At 37.5% G+C, this 22,019-nt stretch overlaps 2 protein-coding genes across 3 annotated transcripts; both read right to left on the bottom strand.

Moving 5' to 3' along the window:
• Window positions 1–1,117: 1,117 nt before the first annotated feature.
• LOC133459667 (interleukin-18 receptor accessory protein-like) lies at window positions 1,118–3,618 on the bottom strand. 2 transcript variants are annotated; one of them, XM_061739840.1, is made up of 6 exons: window positions 2,471–3,618; window positions 2,352–2,393; window positions 2,195–2,257; window positions 1,975–2,104; window positions 1,704–1,861; window positions 1,118–1,321 (listed from the first exon to the last, which is right to left on the bottom strand). In XM_061739840.1, the coding sequence occupies exons 1-6, from the start codon at window positions 2,493–2,495 to the stop codon at window positions 1,296–1,298; spliced, it is 444 nt and encodes a 147-aa protein (XP_061595824.1). In that variant the 5' UTR covers window positions 2,496–3,618; the 3' UTR covers window positions 1,118–1,295. The 2 variants fall into 2 exon arrangements, with proteins under 2 accessions (XP_061595824.1, XP_061595823.1); XM_061739839.1 differs by having other exon boundaries at window positions 2,352–3,618.
• Window positions 3,619–4,182: 564 nt separating this feature from the next.
• Window positions 4,183–14,776, bottom strand: rnf121 (ring finger protein 121). Its single transcript, XM_061739838.1, has 9 exons — window positions 14,630–14,776; window positions 11,552–11,589; window positions 11,179–11,320; window positions 10,773–10,927; window positions 10,517–10,624; window positions 8,162–8,282; window positions 7,937–8,070; window positions 6,351–6,452; window positions 4,183–4,758 (listed from the first exon to the last, which is right to left on the bottom strand). The coding sequence occupies exons 1-9, from the start codon at window positions 14,705–14,707 to the stop codon at window positions 4,638–4,640; spliced, it is 999 nt and encodes a 332-aa protein (XP_061595822.1). The 5' UTR covers window positions 14,708–14,776; the 3' UTR covers window positions 4,183–4,637.
• Window positions 14,777–22,019: the final 7,243 nt, after the last annotated feature.

The raw sequence follows: 22,019 nt of genomic DNA, 5'->3' as shown, positions 1-22,019 counted from the left end.
CTCTACCACCTTCACCGGTGATGACATCATCCGCCGGCTGCCTCATAGAGCATCCAACAATGACCTCTTTAGTCTTCTTGAATGAATGAATGAATTAATTTTTATTTCGAACATGCATATAAAATGAAAGCAAAAATAATAATAAAAAGATAAACATTTACATCTTCATATAAACATATGGTCGAAAAAAAAGGAGTAGGAAGAAGTGTACACTTTTTCCTAGTTCCTACCCCTTTATAACACTATGGATTTACATTATTGCTATTGCAGTATTATATCTACATAATATCCATATAAATATAATCTATATAAATACTTTGTAAAAATGCCTATTATTACATAATTATCCATATAAGTATATAGACAATATAAATATTACATAAATGTTATATCAATATCTAGAAAATACAACTATATACATATATATACATCTATATAAATATACACTATATAAACTACATAAATATCCCTACAAATATATATGTGCTACATACCCAATAAATATATAACATACATTACATAATTTCAACTATCCCTCTCAACGGATAATATATACTACATAAATATCTAAACATATCTTAAGCAAGTATAATATACAATTTTTCCCCACCTTGTTTGTTTCTCACACTCCCCGTCAACCCATTTCCTCTTCCATATACCTGTTTATAAATATTTTTTTGTATTTCTTTTTAAACAGATTTATGTTATTACTTTGTTTCATTTCCTGCTCCAAACTGTTCCACAGAGTCACTCCACAGTTCGATATGCACATGCTTTTCATGCTTTCATGCTTTTCTTTAATTTAGTTCAAGACAGGAAGTCTCACATCAAGTGACTGTGGTGGAATGTCGGGGTGGAGAGCAGAGGACAGGGCTGTGTGGAGAGCATCCAGGTAGGAGTTCCCCACAAGCCTCCTCAGTGTCCCATTAGTGAGAAAATCAATAATCCATCAAACGAGCTGATGGGCGAGATGAACACGGACTAAACTTCTCAGCAAGGATGTGGAGGATGAGCCCAGCAAAGGTTTCATTCCTCATTATTTAATCCACAGGAGACAAGTTAAAAATCAAGCACGGGAGCCAAACTTAGAAAAATATAAAACAAGAATTTATTGCATTAATATTCAGTTTATTTTCCATAAAAAGTCTCTTTGGCATTAGATTTACAGTTGTCAGCAGTTACATCAAAAATTATTTTCACATAAAAACAAAACAACTCTGGAGGTTCATTGAAGAGAAGAGGGGCGTCTTCAGACCGAGGGGGGGTCTTCAACATCCAGGAGTCGCTGTTTGCTTTCATCTCAAGCTGCTTCTTTTTTTTCCTACATGGTGATGAATGAGAGTAGTTTTAAACATTTATATCATCAAGGACTAATAATATATATTTGAATAAAACGCTTGTGGTATCAAGTTTGGTTATTTCTTGTCTCTCTAGTATAAATCCTGCCAGTGGTTCCTAACTAACAGTACAATATATTACAGTAAGTTCATTCATACCGTGCCTGCTCTTAAAAAGATGAAGCAGAAACCTATTTCTTTTTTCTCTTTTGACAGTAAGATGAATGAAGTGATTTAATAAAGTTCACTCTGAGGAAGGCGAAAGGAATCGCCGAAACGTGTCAGGTACTTAAAAATCTAAATGATGTGCCTGAAAAAAAGAGCCAGCAAAATAACAGTAAGATGAAGTGTTTCGTAGTCACTCACCTTTAATAGGACTAGTTGTTTTTACTAGCTTTATGGACTTCTGGGCCATTCCTCCCGCAGTGCTCACGATGCAGCTGAAGGTGGACTTGAGGTCCTCAGACGTCACTTTCTTCAGCAGCAAACTCTTCTGCAGGATCAAACCTTCCTCCAGACTTGATCTGGAACAGGAATCACTCTTTCAGTAATGATGGAGGCGAGTTTGAGGTGAAGGGAGCGAGGTTTAGGCTTCCTGCGTGGATCATCTCCATCAAAGCATTCAAACACTACTCACTCATTGGACTCCACAATCCTGCCTTGGTTCTGAGCATCTTCGGGGAAAAGGTCATTGACGAGCCAGTAGATGAGAGTCTCATCGTTGCTGGAGGTGGTAAACGCATCGCAGTGAAGAACCAGCGGCTTACCTGGAAACATGAACACCTCTTCAACCTCTGTACGTGAAACACTTGAAGAAAACACCTTTGTCTAAAGCCTGTAAGCATGCGATGCCTTACCTGGACAGGCCTTTATGCAGACGTGCTTTGGTCCAATAATCTCTGGAAACTCTTCCATTGAAACTTTTAAAAAAAGAAAAGAAAAGAAAAATGGGTAAGCCGAAGAAGATAAAGTACTATCAAAGACATATTTATGTCTCTTAGAGTAGATCTGTACCTGGAGATCCATCAACAATCAGCAGACACAGAGATCCTAAAGCTGTAAGAGAGAAACAGGTCAGTAACACAGACGAGGACCGGGTCCTGGTCCGGGTCTGGATCACCATGTGCCCTTACCTTTGACGACGGATGACAGCTTCATTCTGATTCCTCCAGCGAGTGACACTTCCTGCTGACTGCCCTTTCAGATGACTATATATACACATAAACTCACTTCCCCTACACCCACTCACTGAAAATATGTGATATCATACTTTGGCCTTAAACATTTAAAACAAACACTGCAACAACAACAAAACAAAACAAACCCCTGGACACAACCTGAACCGTGTGATCTTTATTAACGGGTCTTAGTGATGAGACGTTTTAGTCGTCTTATGAGATTATGAGCAGGTTAAAGGCCTCGAGGTCAAGAATCTGCCCGTCAAAGCTGACCTTAGTATAGAAAGAGCTCGTTAAAATTCACCAACCAGAACCAAGTCCCATAAGAAAGTTAACTTAAGCCTCGTGTTATGGAGCGGGCCATCTGGCATGGACAGCGTTGACGGCTGCAGGCTCCTGACTTTGAGCAGCTTGACACTTTAATCGTCTCGTTACAAACTTCTTGTTACTTACAAACACCAGGAAACTGGACCGCATTACACCGGTCATGAAATCACTACACTGGCTTCCAGTGAGTCAAAGGATAGAGTTTAAAATCTTACTGCTGGTCTACAAAGACCTGAATGGTCTTGGACCAAAATACATGAGGCAGCGTTCAGTTATTCTGCTCCTCACCGGTGGAACAAACTTCCTGTAGACCTGAGGTCTGCTCCAACTGTAGATCCTAAATCAGGCCTAAAAACATTAGTTTACTGAAGCGTACTCTTAAATTAAATACTTACCTGCTGTACTCTACTGCCCTTATTTTTTAACAACTGTTGCTTTTTATTATTTTACCTCTTTTCTTATCATTTTATTTGTTATTTACTGTTTAATTGTGTCTTGCTGCTTTTAATGTTGATGGAATTACCTTGTGTTGAATTGTGCTATACAAATAAACTTGCTTTGCCTTGTTGGGACCGAGCTGAAGCATAACCTTCATACACAGGTGTGTTGTTGCTTGAGGCTGCAAGATTGTTTTTCATTGTTTATAACTCGTCCTCTAACAAATCCAACTGATCTTACGCTACTTCCCCCTTTTTCTGGCTGAGCTAAATATTACCACATGTAGCAGGGTTTCCCTTGGTGACAAAAACCCCGTCAAACGCATGGTGCTCGACTGGATGACAAACTGAAGTCACCTGCCCTGGAAAGTGTGTCAACGGCGATGAGAAATTGGCTTAAAAAAATAACTAAGTAAAAAAAAATTTTCATGGATATTTGTGGTCTCTACTTAAAAGGAAGCAATGATTTGTGCCAGTTTCCATTCAGTGTTTATTACTCATGTGTGAAAACCCTCAAACATGAGAATGACCAACTCCAGCGTCATCCTTAAACTACGTCTTGACTAACACTTAAGACAAATTAGTAGAAAGCACCCTAATGATTTTGAGAAGTGCTTTACACGTCCAGTAAACACAAACCAATCACCGGGGTGCGTCACCAGCTATGTACCAATCGGGGGCTGCATCCTTCAGAGAAACGGGGTCTACAAGGCGTTTCTCTCAAAGACTGGAAAGGCCGAACGAATGTTGGTGAAATGAGTTGGTCTGGCCTCCGTCTTTGTCATCGGCGCTGGTCCGGTCACCTGACGAGGCCGGCGGCACCAAGACAGGGCCAGAAATTCACATTTCACTTAAATCTCTATTATATAGTGTATAATTAAAGGTAATTCCAGCACTTCAATGTCAGTGGCAATGTTTTATTTATCAAAGCAATGAATCTTAGGTTATGCGAGACCTAAAAAATAACATTTATTTTAAATCAATCTGATGGAGCCTTCTCAGTTTGAGAGAAACATGCACTTGTAGACTGCATCCGGAGGAGTTTATGACATGGGACAGCCTACATGTGACACCGCTGTGACCTTGCCGGCCTGTAAATGCAGCATTCAGAGGACGCAGCCCCTGACTTCACACATAGCTGCTCTGAGAATGGAATCCTGGGACATTGACAGACATCCAGAATCAAAATTACTAACAATCCAAATAGCTGTAAATACAGATATGTGTGTTTAAAAATATTTACAAAAAGAGTATAGACACTTTTATTGGTCTTTTAGTTCAGTTTCAGGCCCTCGGTCATCGGAGCCAGTGCACACGTTTCCTGCTCGACATCGATGTCCGTTTCAGTCCGTCACGGGTCACTCCAGACCGAGGATGTAGTTGATACCCTGCACAAAGCCGATGATAACGGGCTGCCAGGCGACAAGGTATCGAAGCCAGTCTAAAAGCTGTCCGTACATGACATGCGGCCTCTCCCAGCTAAAGAAGATTCATGAAGGAAAATAATACATCTCAAACTGTATGCAGTCTTTATCACACATGTCCAATACACGGCTTTATATGAGCTACCTGAAAACTGTCAACTAATCTTTACTGTTAAAGCCCTCGCTGGGGGTGTCGAGGTCACCGGGGAGCGAGCCCCGTTCAGATTTGGGTGAGTCTGCATTTTTTTCATCCTCGGTATTTCTCTGCCTTCTATTAATGTAGAACAAGATCGTGAAGAGGAAGAATACCCTCGTTCAACTACTTGTTTTTATACATCAAGATATTATTTAAAAATATACATACATACATACATATATATATATATATATAAAAAAAATGATCTGGTCTTACAAGTGGGGGAAACCTCACATGAACAACAAAATATACTTTACTGGTTTTAAAACCCACAAAAAGTAGGCAAATGAAGAAGCAAAAAGCCTCTAAAGGTTCCACCGGAGTTTGGACGTCCGGACATCAGACCGACTCTCTCAACTCTTTGATTCATGTCTTTTTCAGCCACTCTGTTGTCCTTAAGAGAAGTGTCCTGTTGCATGAACTAAGCTTTAGCTTCAGCTTCAGCTGTCTGACAAAATGGACTCACGCTTGACTCCAGAAAATGTTGATATACAGAGGGGTTCATGATTAAGATGCTCAACCTCTGTGGCTGCAAACCACACCCCATCAAAGCTCCACCATCATACCTGATACAGTAGATGGTATGATGCTTCTGAGCTGACATTAATTATGTTTCCCTCCAAAAATGGAGGAGTGCATTCTAATTCATCTTCACTTGGGTTCTGCCCGTCTAAAAGAAGACTCCAGATTTACAAATCTACAATAACAACCTGTGCTGCCATATAATTATTAGAGATCTCATCCATCTCCTCCTTTGACATATAACCATCATATAACCCTTTTCAAACGAAACGTAAATATGCAGCCTTTTTCAAAGTGTGGTGTCATGAACTGTGCGGTTGAACATGCTCGGTAAGGCCTGGAGAGATGTTGCTCTGGGAGTTTCTTTTTTCCTCTTGTTCCTCTGAACATCGTTTTGGGGGAGGGGGCTTCTGAGATCTCCACTCTGAGAAGATTAGTAACCTACTTAAAAGTTTCCCACTTGTGAGTAAATTTATAGAACGAAAGGTCCACATCGTTTAACAATGGCTGTGTAACCCTAAACTCAAATTGCTTCACTCAGACCACTTGCTCATCTCTTTCCACATCTGAATTCTGCACACTCCCCAAACCTCTTTCACCAATGATCAACTAATCAGTGCAATTCTCTAGCATTTAAAGCACCTGGCTGCATTTTCCTCTGTTTAACAGAACCATTAATGGTGTGCTTGGCTTCTCCACAAAGGCTTAGTTTTGATTTAATACATAAAGAACTTGTAAGGACCAGTTGATTGTTTTTATTACATTTTGACGCGTAAAACTTTAGAATTGAAAAGGCCAAACTTTCTTCTTCATACGACTGCAGATCACTCACCGTGATTGATACACTAAAGATCCCTGAATATCAATAATAATCAGGAATCTTCAGTACTTTACCAAACAAACATCACAGAAACACCATGAAAGGATACGGGTTACTGAACATCCTCTTCAGATCCACCTTCTCTTTACAGTAAGGGCACATCTGCTTCTTTCCCACGATGCACCATCCTCTTATGCAGAACTCATGGAACCTGGATGTGGAGTTAAGGCTCGGTTTCGCTTAAGCTCGAACTCCTAACTACGATGGAAATGACATTAACGTGCACCAACATGAACATTCGGTTGTAATTTCCTTGGTCAATCTGATCAGTAGAAGACAAGCTGAGGTGCTTCGTCATACCTTCCCGTCAAAAGTTGCAGTCGTCATGGTTCTTTTTAAACTACAAAATGTACATAGCAACCTGAAGAGGAAGTGATGGTTAACCTGACCTTTTTCGCCAGACAGTTGATGTCCTTCCATGTAAACACCATGACTTCCCCCATGATGTGTGCACGCTGTGCCCGAGCTTCCAGTGCCATCGAGCACGGTTAACACAGAGCATCCCCTGCCTCACCGAACACAGGAGACACTCAGATGGTCACAGTATAAAAATTAAACCTTTTTCAGAGCCTGTGTTTACTCGAGGCTCCCGTATAACGTGGACGATGGAAGACGAGGACCGTTTCCATCTTTAAATAGAAATGTGTCTGTCTAAGGTCAAGATGTTTTTTTCCACATGCTCTTATTTTAATGAATACAATTATGAAAACTATATTAAATTGATCATTAATCTAAGGCAAAGGGACAACATTTCAAGCTCTAATTATTTTAGTCCTGGACTTGTGGTGGTTCTTTTATTGCTTGAGTTTATCTGGGTCAATGCTACTGTTCTGTCTATGAGGCTTTATATTATTTTCAGATTCAAAAGTTCATATACAGGACTGTCTCAGAAAATTAGAATATTGTGATAAAGTTCTTTATTTTCTGTAATGCAATTAAGATTAAGATTCCCAGAATATTCTATTTTTTTTAGATAGGATATTTGAGTTTTCTTAAGCTGTTAGCCATGATCAGCAATATTAAAATAATAAAAGGCTTGCAATATTTCAGTTGATTTGTAATGAATCCAGAATGTATGACATTTTTTTTTTTTTATTGCATTACAGAAAATCACAATATTCTAATTATCTGAGACAGTCCTGTAGAGGGGATTAAACTCGAGTACTTTAAAAATAAAAAAAAAAGGATTCGAATTTAATTCAATAAAAACAGGACACGAGATCTGAATGCAAAGTAAATTTCAACGACAAAGAAATCATATGTAAAATCAAAGAAAACCTAACAACTGTTCAGATTTGCAGCCTACAAAAGTGTAATATAATACGCTAAAATAAAAGCTAATTGTTTAAGCAGATCTGATAAACGAACTGAAGTTCAACCAAGTAAACATCACTAACAACTGATTATTTACACCATCATGGGGGAAGTAAGTTACGGTAATGTCATATAAAAAGACATCAAGAGTCCGGCCCTGAAGGTTAATTCCTATTCCTCAATCTGGGCTGATAATTGCATTGTTTAGTTCCTAGGACAAACTCACGAAGACCATATCTGAAACCTATGACAAGGCATTTCAACTTCTCCTTTACCGAGCAGCCTGACGCAGAAACACTTGAGTATTGATGGCAAGGATACACATGGTTGCAGGATAATCTGTATGTGTTCTCAATAATCCCTTCCTCGCTGACATCCACCAGTATGGGCTGACCGCACACAGCACAGATATTGTCAGAGAGGTGCTTTGTTGGCATGCCAGATGCACTGTAGTACTGAAAATTAAAGAAAAGAAAAATGTTGTCCACAGTTATCACTTGTAAGAAGTGAAGCGACGTACGACGAGTCTGCAATCTGTCCACTAACCCCAACAGTTGAAGCCATGAAGTCTGCACACATCTCTGCAAAGTCCCTCCCGAGGACCCCGTAGTACAGTCCGTAGAAGAGCAGCGAAACACCAAAGTCCATCGCATCTTCGGGCTTTATCCTGCAGAGACAAACACGGTAATGTGTCAAGTTCATTGCTATGAACAATGTTTCAGAGACTTTTTGATATCAGACAAAGCCAAACAAGCAAACATGATCGAGTAAACAAAACTGACAGTTTGTAATCAAACCTCATCTCACTTTAAGTGACATCTGGGCAGATGCCCACATATGAACCGATTAGAGCAGTGGTCCTCAACCTTTTCTCAGTGATGTACCCCCTGTGAAATATTTTTTCAGCCAAGTACCCCCTAACCAGCGCAAAGCACTTTTGGTTGTAAAAAAAAAAAAAAAAGAGCTAAAACAGAGCACTGTGCCATCAGTAACTGATTTATTAAACATAAAAATATTCCTGCTACGCTTCAACCACGACTCCATCGTTGGTCCAAGTGATTGACAGGTGAAGCCATGTGGCATTTGACAGGTTAGGTGGAACCATCCTGGTGTGGGGGATACTCTGCGGTTTTAGGATAATAAGTTGAATAGCCTACTCCTGAATATAAAATTCATTTTATGAATTTAGACTTATATTTTCCTCAATTATTTATGAAATATTTATTTTTAAAGGATTTTTGCATGGATGCTACTTTTTAAATATATGTATATTTTAAAATTTCACGTACCCCCAGGGGTACGCGTACCCCCATTTGAGAACCACTGGATTAGAGGGTCTGTCATTAAAGCAGCTTCATCAAACTAATGTACAGTAAACATGACAGGCACGTTGATGGATCCATGTCACTAAAATAATAAACTTCTCTGTACTCACATGCTTTATAATCCCCTTGCTCTTTGAGTCAATTCAGTAAATTGACTTCCTTAGCCTTCAACTCTGCTGACGACATTAACAGCTAATGTTACCACGGAGCAGGTCTGAAGCCGAACTATCTGATAACCAACTGACTGGAAAAATTATGTGTCCAGATTTATAAGTATATAAAATAAAATAAATCAGTGGCACCCTGGATGGATGTTGAGATATGCACTAGTTCAAGTTAAGACATTTGTGTTGCCTGAAGGAATATTTCCAGCTACTGCCGCCCAAAACAATTTTATCAAACACAATGCGCTGCATTTTGCAGCTACATCTGAATTATTAATAGAAAATATTATATCATGAAAAAACTAACTCCTGAGGGACTTCAGAGGTTTGTGGGAAGTGTGACTTCGAGGACAGGAAAAGATCTGGGTTTTAATAATACTTCACTGATGTACCTACTACTTTTTTTTTAACTTCTTCCTACTCCTTTTTCGAGCTTAACACATTTGCTATTATATTTATTAATCCTCGTCTACTTTGTTTACGATGGTTCATTCATTATTGAGTGATTATTATTGTTCTTTTTTGTTATTGATTTATTGTTCTGCTGTTTATTTTTTAGTGCTTATGTTCGAAATAAAAGATGTCAAATAAAAAAAATAAATATCAGATGTACTCGTCAGCTGTGCTGGAATTAACATTGGACAGACGTGACTTCTCTCTCGCTCTCAACTTCACAGGAAAGTCTCAATGAAGCCATGAAGATCAGGAAAGTGACCAATGACTGATTGTTATAATTTTAACAGATTAATTAAGCCATATAGTACATTATATACTTACGATTTAATAATACTTTATAATCGATAAGGAAATGTCATAACTGATTGCTAAAAAGGGCTATAGTGTCACAAAAACATGAGTGTAAAGACTGTATAGAGTAATATTTGATTGAGAAGATGAAGGTTCGGAAAAAAGACTAACTGAGTAATTAAATTAATAAAACATGAAAGTGATGAGGGTCATGATGATATTTGAGGGCTTTGGGTGGCAAACGTTTGGTAATCAAAGTGCCCACATGCCCAAGACTGAGGAACAGAAAGTGAGAGAGCTCATTCACATGGGCACTCTTTCGAGGGAGACTCTGGAAAACCTCCTGGCAAATGAAGCCGTTTGGATTTTTCACATGTCCTGCCGTTGATTACCCATCAGACAAAGATGACCAATCAAAAGAGAAGAACAGAGCAGCAGCTGTGTGCATGTGTTGGCTGTGGAGGCTGCAAGGCAGTGATCAGGATGTGTAAACAGCATCATCTACAGTCTGTCTGGTGCAACGCATCAGGAGGAAACCAGGAAGCTGGAGATATGACTATTCTTGTTAAAAGGAACCTCTTCAGGGTTCGACCATAAGCAGCTTAACAACCCGCTACTATAAAAATGACCACAACAAAAAGGTAAATAAGGGTAATAATAATTACCTGAATATTAGGTTAAGATTAAAAAGTGTAAACATGACGACGGTGTAGCCAACTATTCCTGTGGCATAGCTGATCTTGTAAAGGAGGAGGAACCACTTGTACACCAACCTACAAACACAAACGGAGAAGGAAATTGTTTAAGTAATCCTTTATGTTACCCATAAGATCGTTACAAAATAAAGGAGGGGAAAAAGATCCAACTCTACAAGATGGGGTAAAGTTGTGTACATTTTGGGGGTATAAGCGACGTTTTTACCTCGGTGTGGTGCAGGCCAGTGGCTTACGAGTGGCCCGGTAGGAAATGTACGCTGTGATGACAGAGAAGATAAACCATGTGGTCAGGAACCTCCACCAGTGAAGTTTCGTAGTAAAGTAGAGAGGTACTACCCACATCTGGAACAAAGTCACCAGCTAAAAAGACAGCACACAGTAAATGTGGGTTAGAAGGAGCACGTGAACGAGGGATGGAAAAAAGAAAATCATCACCATGAGACATGATGGAAACACAAAATCATCAACAAATGTGATACAATGAACAAAATTGTGAATGTTGTTTCCCTTTTTTTTAAGAAAAAAGCTTTGCTATAATCATGTGTTTTGCCACATGGGCAGAAGATTTTAAATAAATATCTATTCAAAAAGTGATCTCCTTTAGACCTTACATTGTATGACTTTGGATGTCTCTGTTTCCACTGGACCAGGACTAGCTGTGCAATGACCAGCGTGACGATGAGGATCAGCACCATCTCTGCGTGCATGGCCTCGTGGCCTTTGTGTTTGGCATGCATTCTCGCATGTTCCAGCCTGTAGAAAAAGACACACATATCCAGTTAAAGTTACATAGAGACATGATTTTAATAACCAAGTCAGACAGGTGTGTCCTTAAAGCATCATAAACAGAACTTTTTTGAGGACCTATGGTACTTTTATGGTGAAAGGAGAGAGGGAGTCCTTTCATCTACCCCTTTTATTTCCACTATAAGAACAAGTTAGCAGGGCTGTACAGATGAGTTCAAGTGAGACGCAGGAACTCACCTCCATTTCTCTTCTGGTGAGAGTTTAGACACATCAAACTAAAGAAAAAATAGAAAGAAGGAAATGGAAAAGAAGAATATTACTGATGACATAATTAGAAACAGTCAAAGAAAATTATGACAATGAACAGCTTGTAAAAGTTCTTTAAATGGCTCTAAAAAGTCAAGAAAAGCTTATCATCAAGGCACAAAGGAGTATTAAGCATCTTGTTTCCTGCCGCTACTTTAAACTACCTCAATCTTATGTTGTGCACGAGTTATGCCACATTAAAAAAGATACTTGGATTAAAACAATTATGCACCAAAATGTAAAGTATGTCTGCCAAAGCTGGGTGGAAGAACTCCAGAACATGATCATCTTAGTTATCATTAATGAATGTTTTCTATGAAGACTGAAAGTATCAAAAACTAAATGATTAAAATAAAAGTGATACAAATGTACGTGAAGTGAAAAGTTTAGTTGATAAATGGATGTGCTTTGAAAAAAGGTGATAAATTGACATGCGATTTGATTAAAATACAAGCGATGTGCTAAAAACAAATCCATGTTTTTATCAGTCACACATAAGTTACCATTTATCATTTCAAGGAAGACGTGCAAAAGTGAAGGTAACAGAAGAATGGTAGTAAAGTGGAAATGATGAAAATGCTTGCATTTAGAAACAATGAAAGGATACTAGAATTGGAAAAAAAAAATGATTGATAAATTGTTGATTTGGTGAATTAGTTACATATGAAACTGCTGTTCTGATAACTGTCACTCATTTTATTGTTCAAACTTTAATGTCTCATTTTAATTTTATTGCAGCCTGTGATTTGTTACTTCCACTTTAAGAACACACAAAGCACAAAACTATGCATATTCAGCATAAATTGGTCAGTGATGGGTTTCATGGCGACGTCTACTTTGCTGACAAACAAATGCAAGGGACATGACAAAAATCACAACTACCTCATTAAGAAAGAAAAAAATATTTATTTTGCCACATATTCTGTCTCGGAGTTTGAATGATGTGTCAAGTTGTCCGTAGATGAATGATTTCTTTTTGTGTACAACAAAGTTATTTAGTTAAGTAATCTTAAGGTAATGCTGGTGTTTTCTGACCAATCATTGAAAGCATTATTTGAACAGCTCTACCAGCATTTGCTCTGTTGGCCTGAATACATAAACCAAGTAGTGAATGTTGTCATAATAAAACAAAATAGCTTCTGACGATATGAGCAGTGATTAACAGAGAAACACCATGTCGAATGTTCATTAGATTATCTGACATTTTATTATGACATTTTTCAAGTCAAATATTGTATTGTATCTTCTTCACTTACCCGTCAGGCCTCTTTCTTGAAGTGATAAAAGATAACTTTGCGTTGTGAATGATGATGATGTAAATGTGAAAGCTTTGATTTTATAACATCACTTAAAATGTATCAAATGATGATTATTTATTGCTCCTGTTTTCAGTTCACTTCAATTTACTTTCATCCCTCATAGGTTCCCTAAAGTTTGTCACTTTAAATATAAATTTCACAGTATTTGAGATGACGTAACCCCCCATAAACATGAGATAGGGGTAATATTGAACTTAAGTCTGCTGTTGAAACAGAAAAGTTTAATGTTAACACAAGGTGAGTTTATTGGTTAGAGCACAACTCAACAACAAGGTGAGTCAAAACACACAACTCACAAAGCTAATAAGCATTATTTTCTCTTTTTAAATGTATTTACTGAAATTTATAAACTATTTAGACCTTTATTAATTTAATTTTAAGGTTCTTTCATTTGACTCCTAAAAAAATTAAATTTTTCCAACTGAAACTACCACGTTTCCCTGGATGTTCTAAACAGTTGTTATCCTTCACAGCATATTTGGAGGTCATAAAACAACTTTACAACAAATTCAATGAAAGCTGAGAGGAACACTTGGTACAAAATGATCCAATTTTAACAGCTTCTTGTCTAAGTTTAAAATAAATGTTTTAAAACATATGTAAACAGTAAAGAGTTAAAGATTGGGTCTGGAGGACCCAGGTTCAATCCCAGAGGATGGCAACTAAAAATATACCACTTTGGGCCCCTGAACAAGGCCCTTAACCCTGATTGCTCCCCGGGAGCCAGAATAAGATAAGATAAAATAAATAAACATTTAAGATAAATTATAAGTATGAAAAATAAAAAATACAGTAAAAAAAGAAACTGAACAAGCATACTGGAAACTGAATAAATGTACTATAAACATAGTAAGGTAAAGGCTCCTAGTCTAACTACTGATGGGTTAGAAAAAGCTAATTTAAGTGTGTTTCCATGTATACTGACGACTAAGTGATGATGATGATTATTATTATTATTATTATTATTATTATTTGCATCAATTTAAAAATCTCCTGTCAAGTGTGCTTTATTATACTTGGACAATAAATACCTGATTAATCCATCTAATTTGTGCATCAGCCAATATTGTTGTTAATTGTACAACTTTTATTTTACACACTTTGTGATGAAGGATAAATAGTCTATTGAGACACTTAAGACTCTTCTGATTTTTAACTTTCATTTAACAATTTGTGATGAAGGATAAATAGTCTTTTGAGACACTTAATACTCTTCTGATTTTTTTGATTTTGGGGGGGTAGTAATGCAAGTTTCTATAATGTCCCTGCTGTACATTTAGTTGAGCACCTCACATGTTTGTCTTGTGCATTGTATCTTCCCGAGTTTAAAATTAGCTGGATTAGTTGGGGCTTGGCTGGAGGAGAAAGCAGCCTGACAGGAAGAGAAACACCAGAACTTTGCACCCATCGGCCACATCATCTAGACTTAATTAACCTGCATTAACTTTCATTGCAACATGGGACATAGAGAAGTTACAGCATTTCCTAATAATGAAAACTGAATAAAACTAAACAAAAGCAGGATCTGAGTTACTTTGACCAAATGACAGCAACTGGCTACTTGAGCATTGGTTAGCATTTTTTATTCTCCTTCTTGTCTTTATTTCCATTGCATGTAGCAAATTGGGGATTCACTTTTTAATTTGATCACTAATGTTTGGCACTGGGCCGCCTGGCGAGGAGCTCTCACCTGGCTCGCTTCCTTGTGGTGCTCCAGCCCGTGGTCGTGCTCCACACCGTCAACCTCCACCTCGAACACCCCGGCCATCTTCGGAGTGCTGCTTTACCTTTCCGGGGCCATCTGCATCAGCAGAGCAGCCGCACCACGTCACTTCCGCCGTCGTGTCGGTTTCAGCACTTTCAAAATAAAGTGCCAAACGTATGTAAAGGAAATGGTAAAATAATGACTTCCTGTTTATGTTGGTAGCTGTGTTTTGTGTTGTATTTTTTGTTTGTTTTGTTTTTTTTTTTTTGTGCTTTGAGGTTTATTTGTTTTACTTCATTGACCAAATGTGTGTTTTTAACCATGAATGTGTGAGTTTTTCTATGTTAAATGTTGATTTTATTATGTAGCACTTTGCCTTGCTATTGTATGAAAAGTGCTATATAAATAAAGTTTGATTTGATTTGATTCATTTAAACAAATAGCAAGTATGCAAACAAGAGAATTAAGTATACTACTACTACTGCTACTACCTCTACTACTACTACTACCTCTACTACTGCTACTACTACTACTACTACCTCTACTATTACTACTACCTCTACTACTGCTACTGCTACTGCTACTACTACTACTACTACTACTACTACAACAATAATAATAATACTGTTACTACTACTGCCATTTAAGGTGCTTTTATCCAAAGCGACATAGCCTACATGTAAGAGAACAACAAAAGCAAGAAAGTATACCATGTATAGTATACACAGTATATACAAGGATACAGAAGAACACAACACTTATATGAATTACTTATACGAACAGGCAACTAGGGTTGCTAATTAAATAAACAGATGCAAAATATTACATATAGAAATTGTTTTCAGGGCCTTTTGCTTCTGCTTTTGCTTTAACATAGTTCCACATCCTTAAGAAAGTGAACAAAATATGCAGTTTAATTGATAAATGTACCTGTATGAATATAAGATTATCCAAAATTATATGCAAATGTGTAATAAAAAAATAAACATTTAGCATCGTTTTTGGGGATTCTAAAAAATAAAATAAAACATATTCCCATCGTAAGGACGTGTGTTTTTACTCTCCACCTCCTTCCATCAAGACTCTCCATTACCGAGGGTTCAGGGTAAACCCACCAGACAGGAACCTCACTTCCTCAGCCTCTTTTGGATGTTCCCAAATGGTGAACAACATAAAATGAGCCTAAAAAGAAGAATGCAGTAAAGGAAGGAGGAGAAGAAGAAACACGTAAACAAGTTTTCCATTTTTGTTTGCTGTTTAGCAAACACAATGGTAGTAGTGATTGAGATTAAAAGAAAACCCCCTGCCGGGCCTTTATGTTGGCGTAATAAACTGACAAGGCCTAAACTGACTTGCCGGTTTTTGCTAGTTTTTTTTCTTCTTCTTGTAATATCCAACTTTAAACTTTAAACTTTATTTATTTATATAGCACTTTTCATGCAGCTGGAGTGCAACACAAAGTGCTTTACATTAATACATAAAAAAATAATCTCCCTTGACCCCCCCACTCCCCGTACCCTTATTCATACGACATACACACACATACACACAGCATACTATTCAGATGCATACACACCCGGCACCCCCCACCCCCACCCTTGTGATAAAAATAGAGTATGGCTGAGCTGATAGACCAGGTGAGGAAACACCATCCTATGGGAGCCATCCACACCGAGAGCTGTCCAAGCCCACGACTACAGGGGCCGCCGCTGCAGAGACCACCCCGACCCAGATAGAGAGGGGCCCACACCACGGCTATAACACTATATTTTTATATTAGCCATCATTTGTTTCAAGTGATGGTGACATAAGATGTAGGAATGTAGCCTTCGTCTCCATTGTTCCTTCGAACGCGAAAATCAATTACAGAGAAATTTAAATATGAACAGCTCATAGATAGACCCACTCGAATTACTAGAAACAGTGAAACTCTTTTAGATTTGATTTTTACAAATAGGCCAGAAAGAATAACAAAAACATATAATCTTATTACTGGACTTTCAGACCATAATATGACACTGATTGTAAGAAAGCTAACTAAAAAACGTCTAGTTCATCATAACAAAATGGAAAATTCCATTTTAACAACAGGAATTCCCAAATCAAAAATAGCTAACTTTGAACATGATCTGAAGAAAATCAACTGGGAAAAAGTAACTAAAGAGCCAGATCTAAATTATAGTGTCAAAAGCTTTACCTCTACTTTAAGCAATCTAATAAATAAATACACAAAAACCTGGAGAAGTAAACCCAAAAAATACTCTCTTCCATGGTTTAATAATGATATACTTCAAATCATTAAAAAACGAGATCTTGCTCTGAAAAGATCCTTAATAACAAAAAACAACACTGACCATCTCATGTATACTAGCTTGAGGAATAAAGTGGTGTCTGAGTTGCGGAAGGCCAAGACTAATTATTTCTCCAAACTCATTGAAGAGGCCAATGGCTGTAGCTCTAAACTATGGCAACACATAAACAGATTAACCAATTCCAGTACGCAAAAGCATCCTAAAATAAACTGTCTTAAGGTTTGTAATGAGCCCATTTACAGTAATGAGACCATTGCAAATGTTTTTAACCACTTTTTTATTGAGTCTGTAACAGAACTGGCAAGTCATTTTAAAACTATTGAGTCAAACTCTAAAGAAGTGAATCAGATTCATTCTGAGTCTTTTCATATCAAAGAAGTGTCTCAGGATAAAGTTAAAAAAGTGATTGTGAACATGAGTAACTCCATGTCAAAGGACATTCATAATCTACATGCTGTCTTAATCAAGAAGTATCTGAATTGTCTGCTGGAGCCAATTACTTATTTAGTAAACCTGTCAATAAAAACAAAATCATTTCCAGACAGATGGAAAACTGCAATAATTACTCCGGTCTATAAATCAGGAGACAAGGAGATAGCAAGTAACTATAGGCCTATTGCTATCCTCCCTGTAATATCAAAAGTCCTGGAGAAAATTGTAGCTGAGCAATTGATGGAACATTTAGAGTCTAACCAATTGCTTTACTCACAGCAATTTGGATTTAGACAAAAATACTCCACAGAAACAGCTAATTGCTATTTGCTTGAAAGAGTCAAAGGTCTACTGGATAAAGGACTTGTTGTGGGGGCAGTGTTCTTGGATCTAAAAAAGGCCTTTGATACTGTTAACCATAGCATCCTACTGAGTAAGTTAAATCAATTCAAAATGTCACCAGAAGCTCTGCAGTGGTTTAAGTCTTACCTGGAGGGGAGACAACAATGTGTCAGGGTCAATGGGGTGAAGTCAAGCCTGCATACCAACAGCATGGGAGTACCACAAGGGTCTGTACTCGGACCACTGTTATTTTCCATGTATATTAATGACTTACCAAACTGCTGTCCGCGTGTCAACTGCCAGATGTATGCTGATGACACTGTCATCTACGGGTCCGCAAAAACACCAAGCTTGGCAGGCGAGCAGCTGACACAGGCACTACTAAATATTCATAAATGGCTTGAGCTGTCATATTTAACTCTTAATGTAAAGAAAACTGTCTCCATGTGTTTCTCTATACGTGATAGGGCTGCTAATGACATATTTGAGGTATGGATCGACCAGGAAAAAATTGATGTAGTGACCGAAGTCAGGTACCTAGGCATTATTCTGGACAAGAATTTAAAATTCAACAGTCAGGTTAAGCAAATTTCCAAGAAGGTCAAACCAAATCTAAATTTATTTCGTTATATTCGAAGGAATTTGTCATGTCAAACTGCTCGATTATACATGCATGCAATGATCTTTTCACATCTGTCATATTGCATCACATCATGGTCATTTGCCTCTCAAACAACTCTAAAACCTATAACATCATTATACAAGCAGGCAATAAAAATTATGGATCAGAAACCTATGAGATGGCACCACTGTGAAATTTTAAGAAAACACAACCTTTTAACTTTTGAAAACTTTGTGAATTTTAGTAGTCTTAAACTGGTTTTTAAATGTTTATATAATCATGTTTCACCCCTGTTCTCTGAAGTTGTTATTAGGCATCAGAGCTCTGGTAGAGTAACCACACGGGCCTGCACCAATGGTGATTGTCGTATCCCAAAATATAAGACCTCTTTTGGTGAGTCGGTTTTTTCTGTGAAGGGTGCAAAACTCTGGAATTCTTTACCGACTAATTTAAAATTAGAAACGTGTGGCAATATTTTTAACAGAGGACTCAAACTATGGCTCAAGTCAAAACAACAGTGCCTACATGAATAGGTCAGGTCTGGTTCTGCTCTTGAATGTTGTCTTTGCTTTAGATCTTATGTCATCCTCTAATTTTATTGTATATCTTATTGTATTGTATTTATATTATTTTTTTAAAAAGCCTCCTGTGGACAAGTGTTGCAAATTAGCATGTATGCTAAAACACTCAAACAGTGCATTTGGTTTGTCCTATGTTATTGTGATGTCCATACCAAATAAAGAAATATAATAATAATATAATAATAATAATAAAAAAGCCCTGGAGCAGGACCCCAAACTATCCAGGCCAGGACAGCCCCCCGTAGGCAGACCAAGCTCCCGACGTGGAGGGCCCCCATGAGGAGAACATTGGAGCTGAGAACTAATAAACAATCAACAAGATATGAACAGAACTAAAAGGAGTGTAAAACATACTTAAAACAGCATAAATGAATGTTAATATAAAAGATAACTTAATCACATGTACTTGCAACAAAGTGTTTCTGGTCCAAATGGTTCAAATACATTGTTTTGACATGAATTATGTTGACATGAGAGTGCTGATTAGAAGAGACGCCCCACCACATAGTTCCTTCTAGCCAACTCTCATACTACAGGAACGCTTTTCGCCACATAAAAGTTCCTGAAGGCTACATGTGCACGGCATTCCTGGTAATGGAAACAGGCATCAAGCCCTGAAAATTCTTCCCAGAACTCCTGCAAGTGGAAACGCACCTATGCTTTTGTTTGTATTTTTCAAAGTATACCATAATTTTACCATGACTCAAAATGTTTGGGATTGGATGCAGTAAAACTGAAATTCAGCCTTTGATAACATAGTTAAATCATAAGGTGCAACTCCCTGCTTCATTCATACCTTATAAAATAACTTGTTTTAGAATCGGAAGAACCTCTAAAAACCAAAATCGACTTCATAAGAACATATTTGGAATATTAGGCTAGGCAAGGCAAGTTTATTGGTATAGCACAATTCAACATAAGGTAATTCAAAGTGCTTTACATCAACATTAAAAGGTGCAAAACACAATTAAACAGTAAATAACAAATAAAATGAAATGAAATGATAAAAAAGAGGCAAAATAATAAAAAGCATAAGTTGTTAAAAAGTAAGGGCAGTAGAGTGCAGCAGGTAAGTATTTACCGGTAATTTAAGAGTACGCTTCAGTAAACAGTAATGTTTTTATCCTGATTTAAAGGAGCTGACAGTTGGAGCAGACCTCAGGTCTACAGGAAGTTTGTTCCACTGGTGAGGAGCAGAATAACTGAACGCTGCCTCACCTTGCTTGGTTCTGGTTCTGGAACCACAACAAACCAGATCCAGATGAACCTCAGGGGTCTGGGAGCTTCATAGGAACTAACAGATGCAGCATGTATTTTGGTCCAAGACCATTCAGGTCTTTGTAGACCAGCAGTAAGATTTTAAACTCTATCCTTTGACTCACTGGAAGCCAGTGTAGTAATTTCATGACCGGTGTAATGTGGTCCAGTTTCCTGGTGTTTGTAAGGACTCTCAGCGTTCTGGATCAGCTGCAGCTGCCTGATAGATTTCTTGTTAAGGCCTGTAAAGATGCCATTGCAATAATCCAGCCTACTGAAAATTAATGCATGAATACATTTTCCCATGTCTTGTTTAGACAGAAACCCTATTAATTATAATTCTAATAAAATATAATATTAATATAATTCTAGCAATATTTTTCAGGTGCTAATAGGCAGATTTAGTGAAAAACTTTAAATGGCTGTTGAAATTCAGGTCTGAGTCAATAATTACACCAAGATTTCTGGCTTGATTTGTAGCTGTCAATGACATGGAGCCAAGGTGAGCGCTGATCTTTTCCCTTTAATTGTTATAATTTTTTTAATTTAATTACACAAATAAAAGCACGTTTGTCAATTAATAGGATAGAAAAATGCATAAAAAAGAGACTAGAAAATGTTATGCCTCAAATGTTTATAATTAATATATATATATACATTATATACATAAATATATATAATATAAATTAATATAAGATAGGATAGGATAGGATTCAACTTTAATAATCCCCAAAGGGGAAACTTCATTGCCACCACGGCCACAACAATACAACATAAAACAATCAACAATACACATTAACATGTCTCCACTTAGGGACAGCAATGGATCAATACAACAAAAAAATTACCAGAAAATGACCCCCCAAAAAAGGGAAATAAAAGAAAAAGAATACAAATCCATTTAAAAGTGCAATGTGCAAGACAAGTATAGCAGCAAATTAAACAGCTAAGAATATAGCTGCAAATAAAAGTGCACTGTACCAGAGAAATATGGCAGCAAGTTATGGCAGTCTAAGAGAGTGGCTGCAGTTTAAAGTGCAATTTGAAGTACAAGGGTTAATATAGCAGCAAGACATGACATCAGCATTCCAATTTAAAAAATCTGGTTGCTGCAGGAACAAAGGACGTCCTAAATCTCTCTGTGGAGCATCTGGGCAAAAGGATCCGTCTACTTCTGCTACTTCTTGAAAAAAAGCTGTACAGGGGATGATCATCTTGGGACAGGATAACTCTGAGCTTCCTCCTGGTTTGTTAATCCTGTTCCTGTCCTCCAATGTCAGGCTGCCACCCCAACAAACAACCGCATATAAAAGGACACTTGCTAAAATGCCATTATAAAAAACATTTAAAAGGGATCTGCTGATGATATACTGCGATGGACTGGCGACCTGTCCAGGGTGTAACCCCTGCCTCTCGCCTGTAATGAGCTGGCATAGGCTCCAGCAGACCCCCGTGACCCTGCAAAGGATAAAACGGGTATAGATAATAGATGGATGGATAATATATATAAAATCATATATTCTAATATAATATCAGACAGACAGACGGGCACTTTATTAATTCAAATAATATCATATAAATATAAATATAAATATATATATATATATATATATATATATATATATATATATATATATATATAATTTGTATTAATTATATATTTCTTATATTATAATTTGTGATAAAAACTAATAACACATGAAGGCACTATCTTGCTGCAATAACAGTAACATCTGACAAGCCCTGCTGCTCTTTGTAAACATCCCGCCAGAAACCACCAGGAAGAAGAGGCCAGTGGTGTCAATGGGCAGCGCGCCGCCTCTGATTGG

This window comes from Cololabis saira, chromosome 14, assembly GCF_033807715.1.
Source record: "Cololabis saira isolate AMF1-May2022 chromosome 14, fColSai1.1, whole genome shotgun sequence".
NCBI lineage: Eukaryota > Metazoa > Chordata > Actinopteri > Beloniformes > Belonidae > Cololabis > Cololabis saira.
This window is presented reverse-complemented; position numbering and strand designations above follow the sequence as displayed.

Excerpts from the sequence above, each read along its gene's own strand:
- rnf121 (XM_061739838.1), bottom strand. The coding sequence starts at position 14,707 with ATGGCCGGGGTGTTCGAGGTGGAGGTTGACGGTGTGGAGCACGACCAC. Across the intron at positions 11,590-14,629 it reads ACCACAAGGAAGCGAGCCAG|TTTGATGTGTCTAAACTCTC; the intron begins GTGAGAGCTCCT and ends TTTTTTCTTTAG. Across the intron at positions 11,321-11,551 it reads TCACCAGAAGAGAAATGGAG|GCTGGAACATGCGAGAATGC; the intron begins GTGAGTTCCTGC and ends CTTTTTCTACAG.
- LOC133459667 (XM_061739839.1), bottom strand. The coding sequence starts at position 2,460 with ATGGTGATCCAGACCCGGACCAGGACCCGGTCCTCGTCTGTGTTACTG. Across the intron at positions 2,258-2,351 it reads GATTGTTGATGGATCTCCAG|TTTCAATGGAAGAGTTTCCA; the intron begins GTACAGATCTAC and ends TTTTTTTAAAAG. Across the intron at positions 1,322-1,703 it reads AACAACTAGTCCTATTAAAG|GAAAAAAAAGAAGCAGCTTG; the intron begins GTGAGTGACTAC and ends ATCACCATGTAG.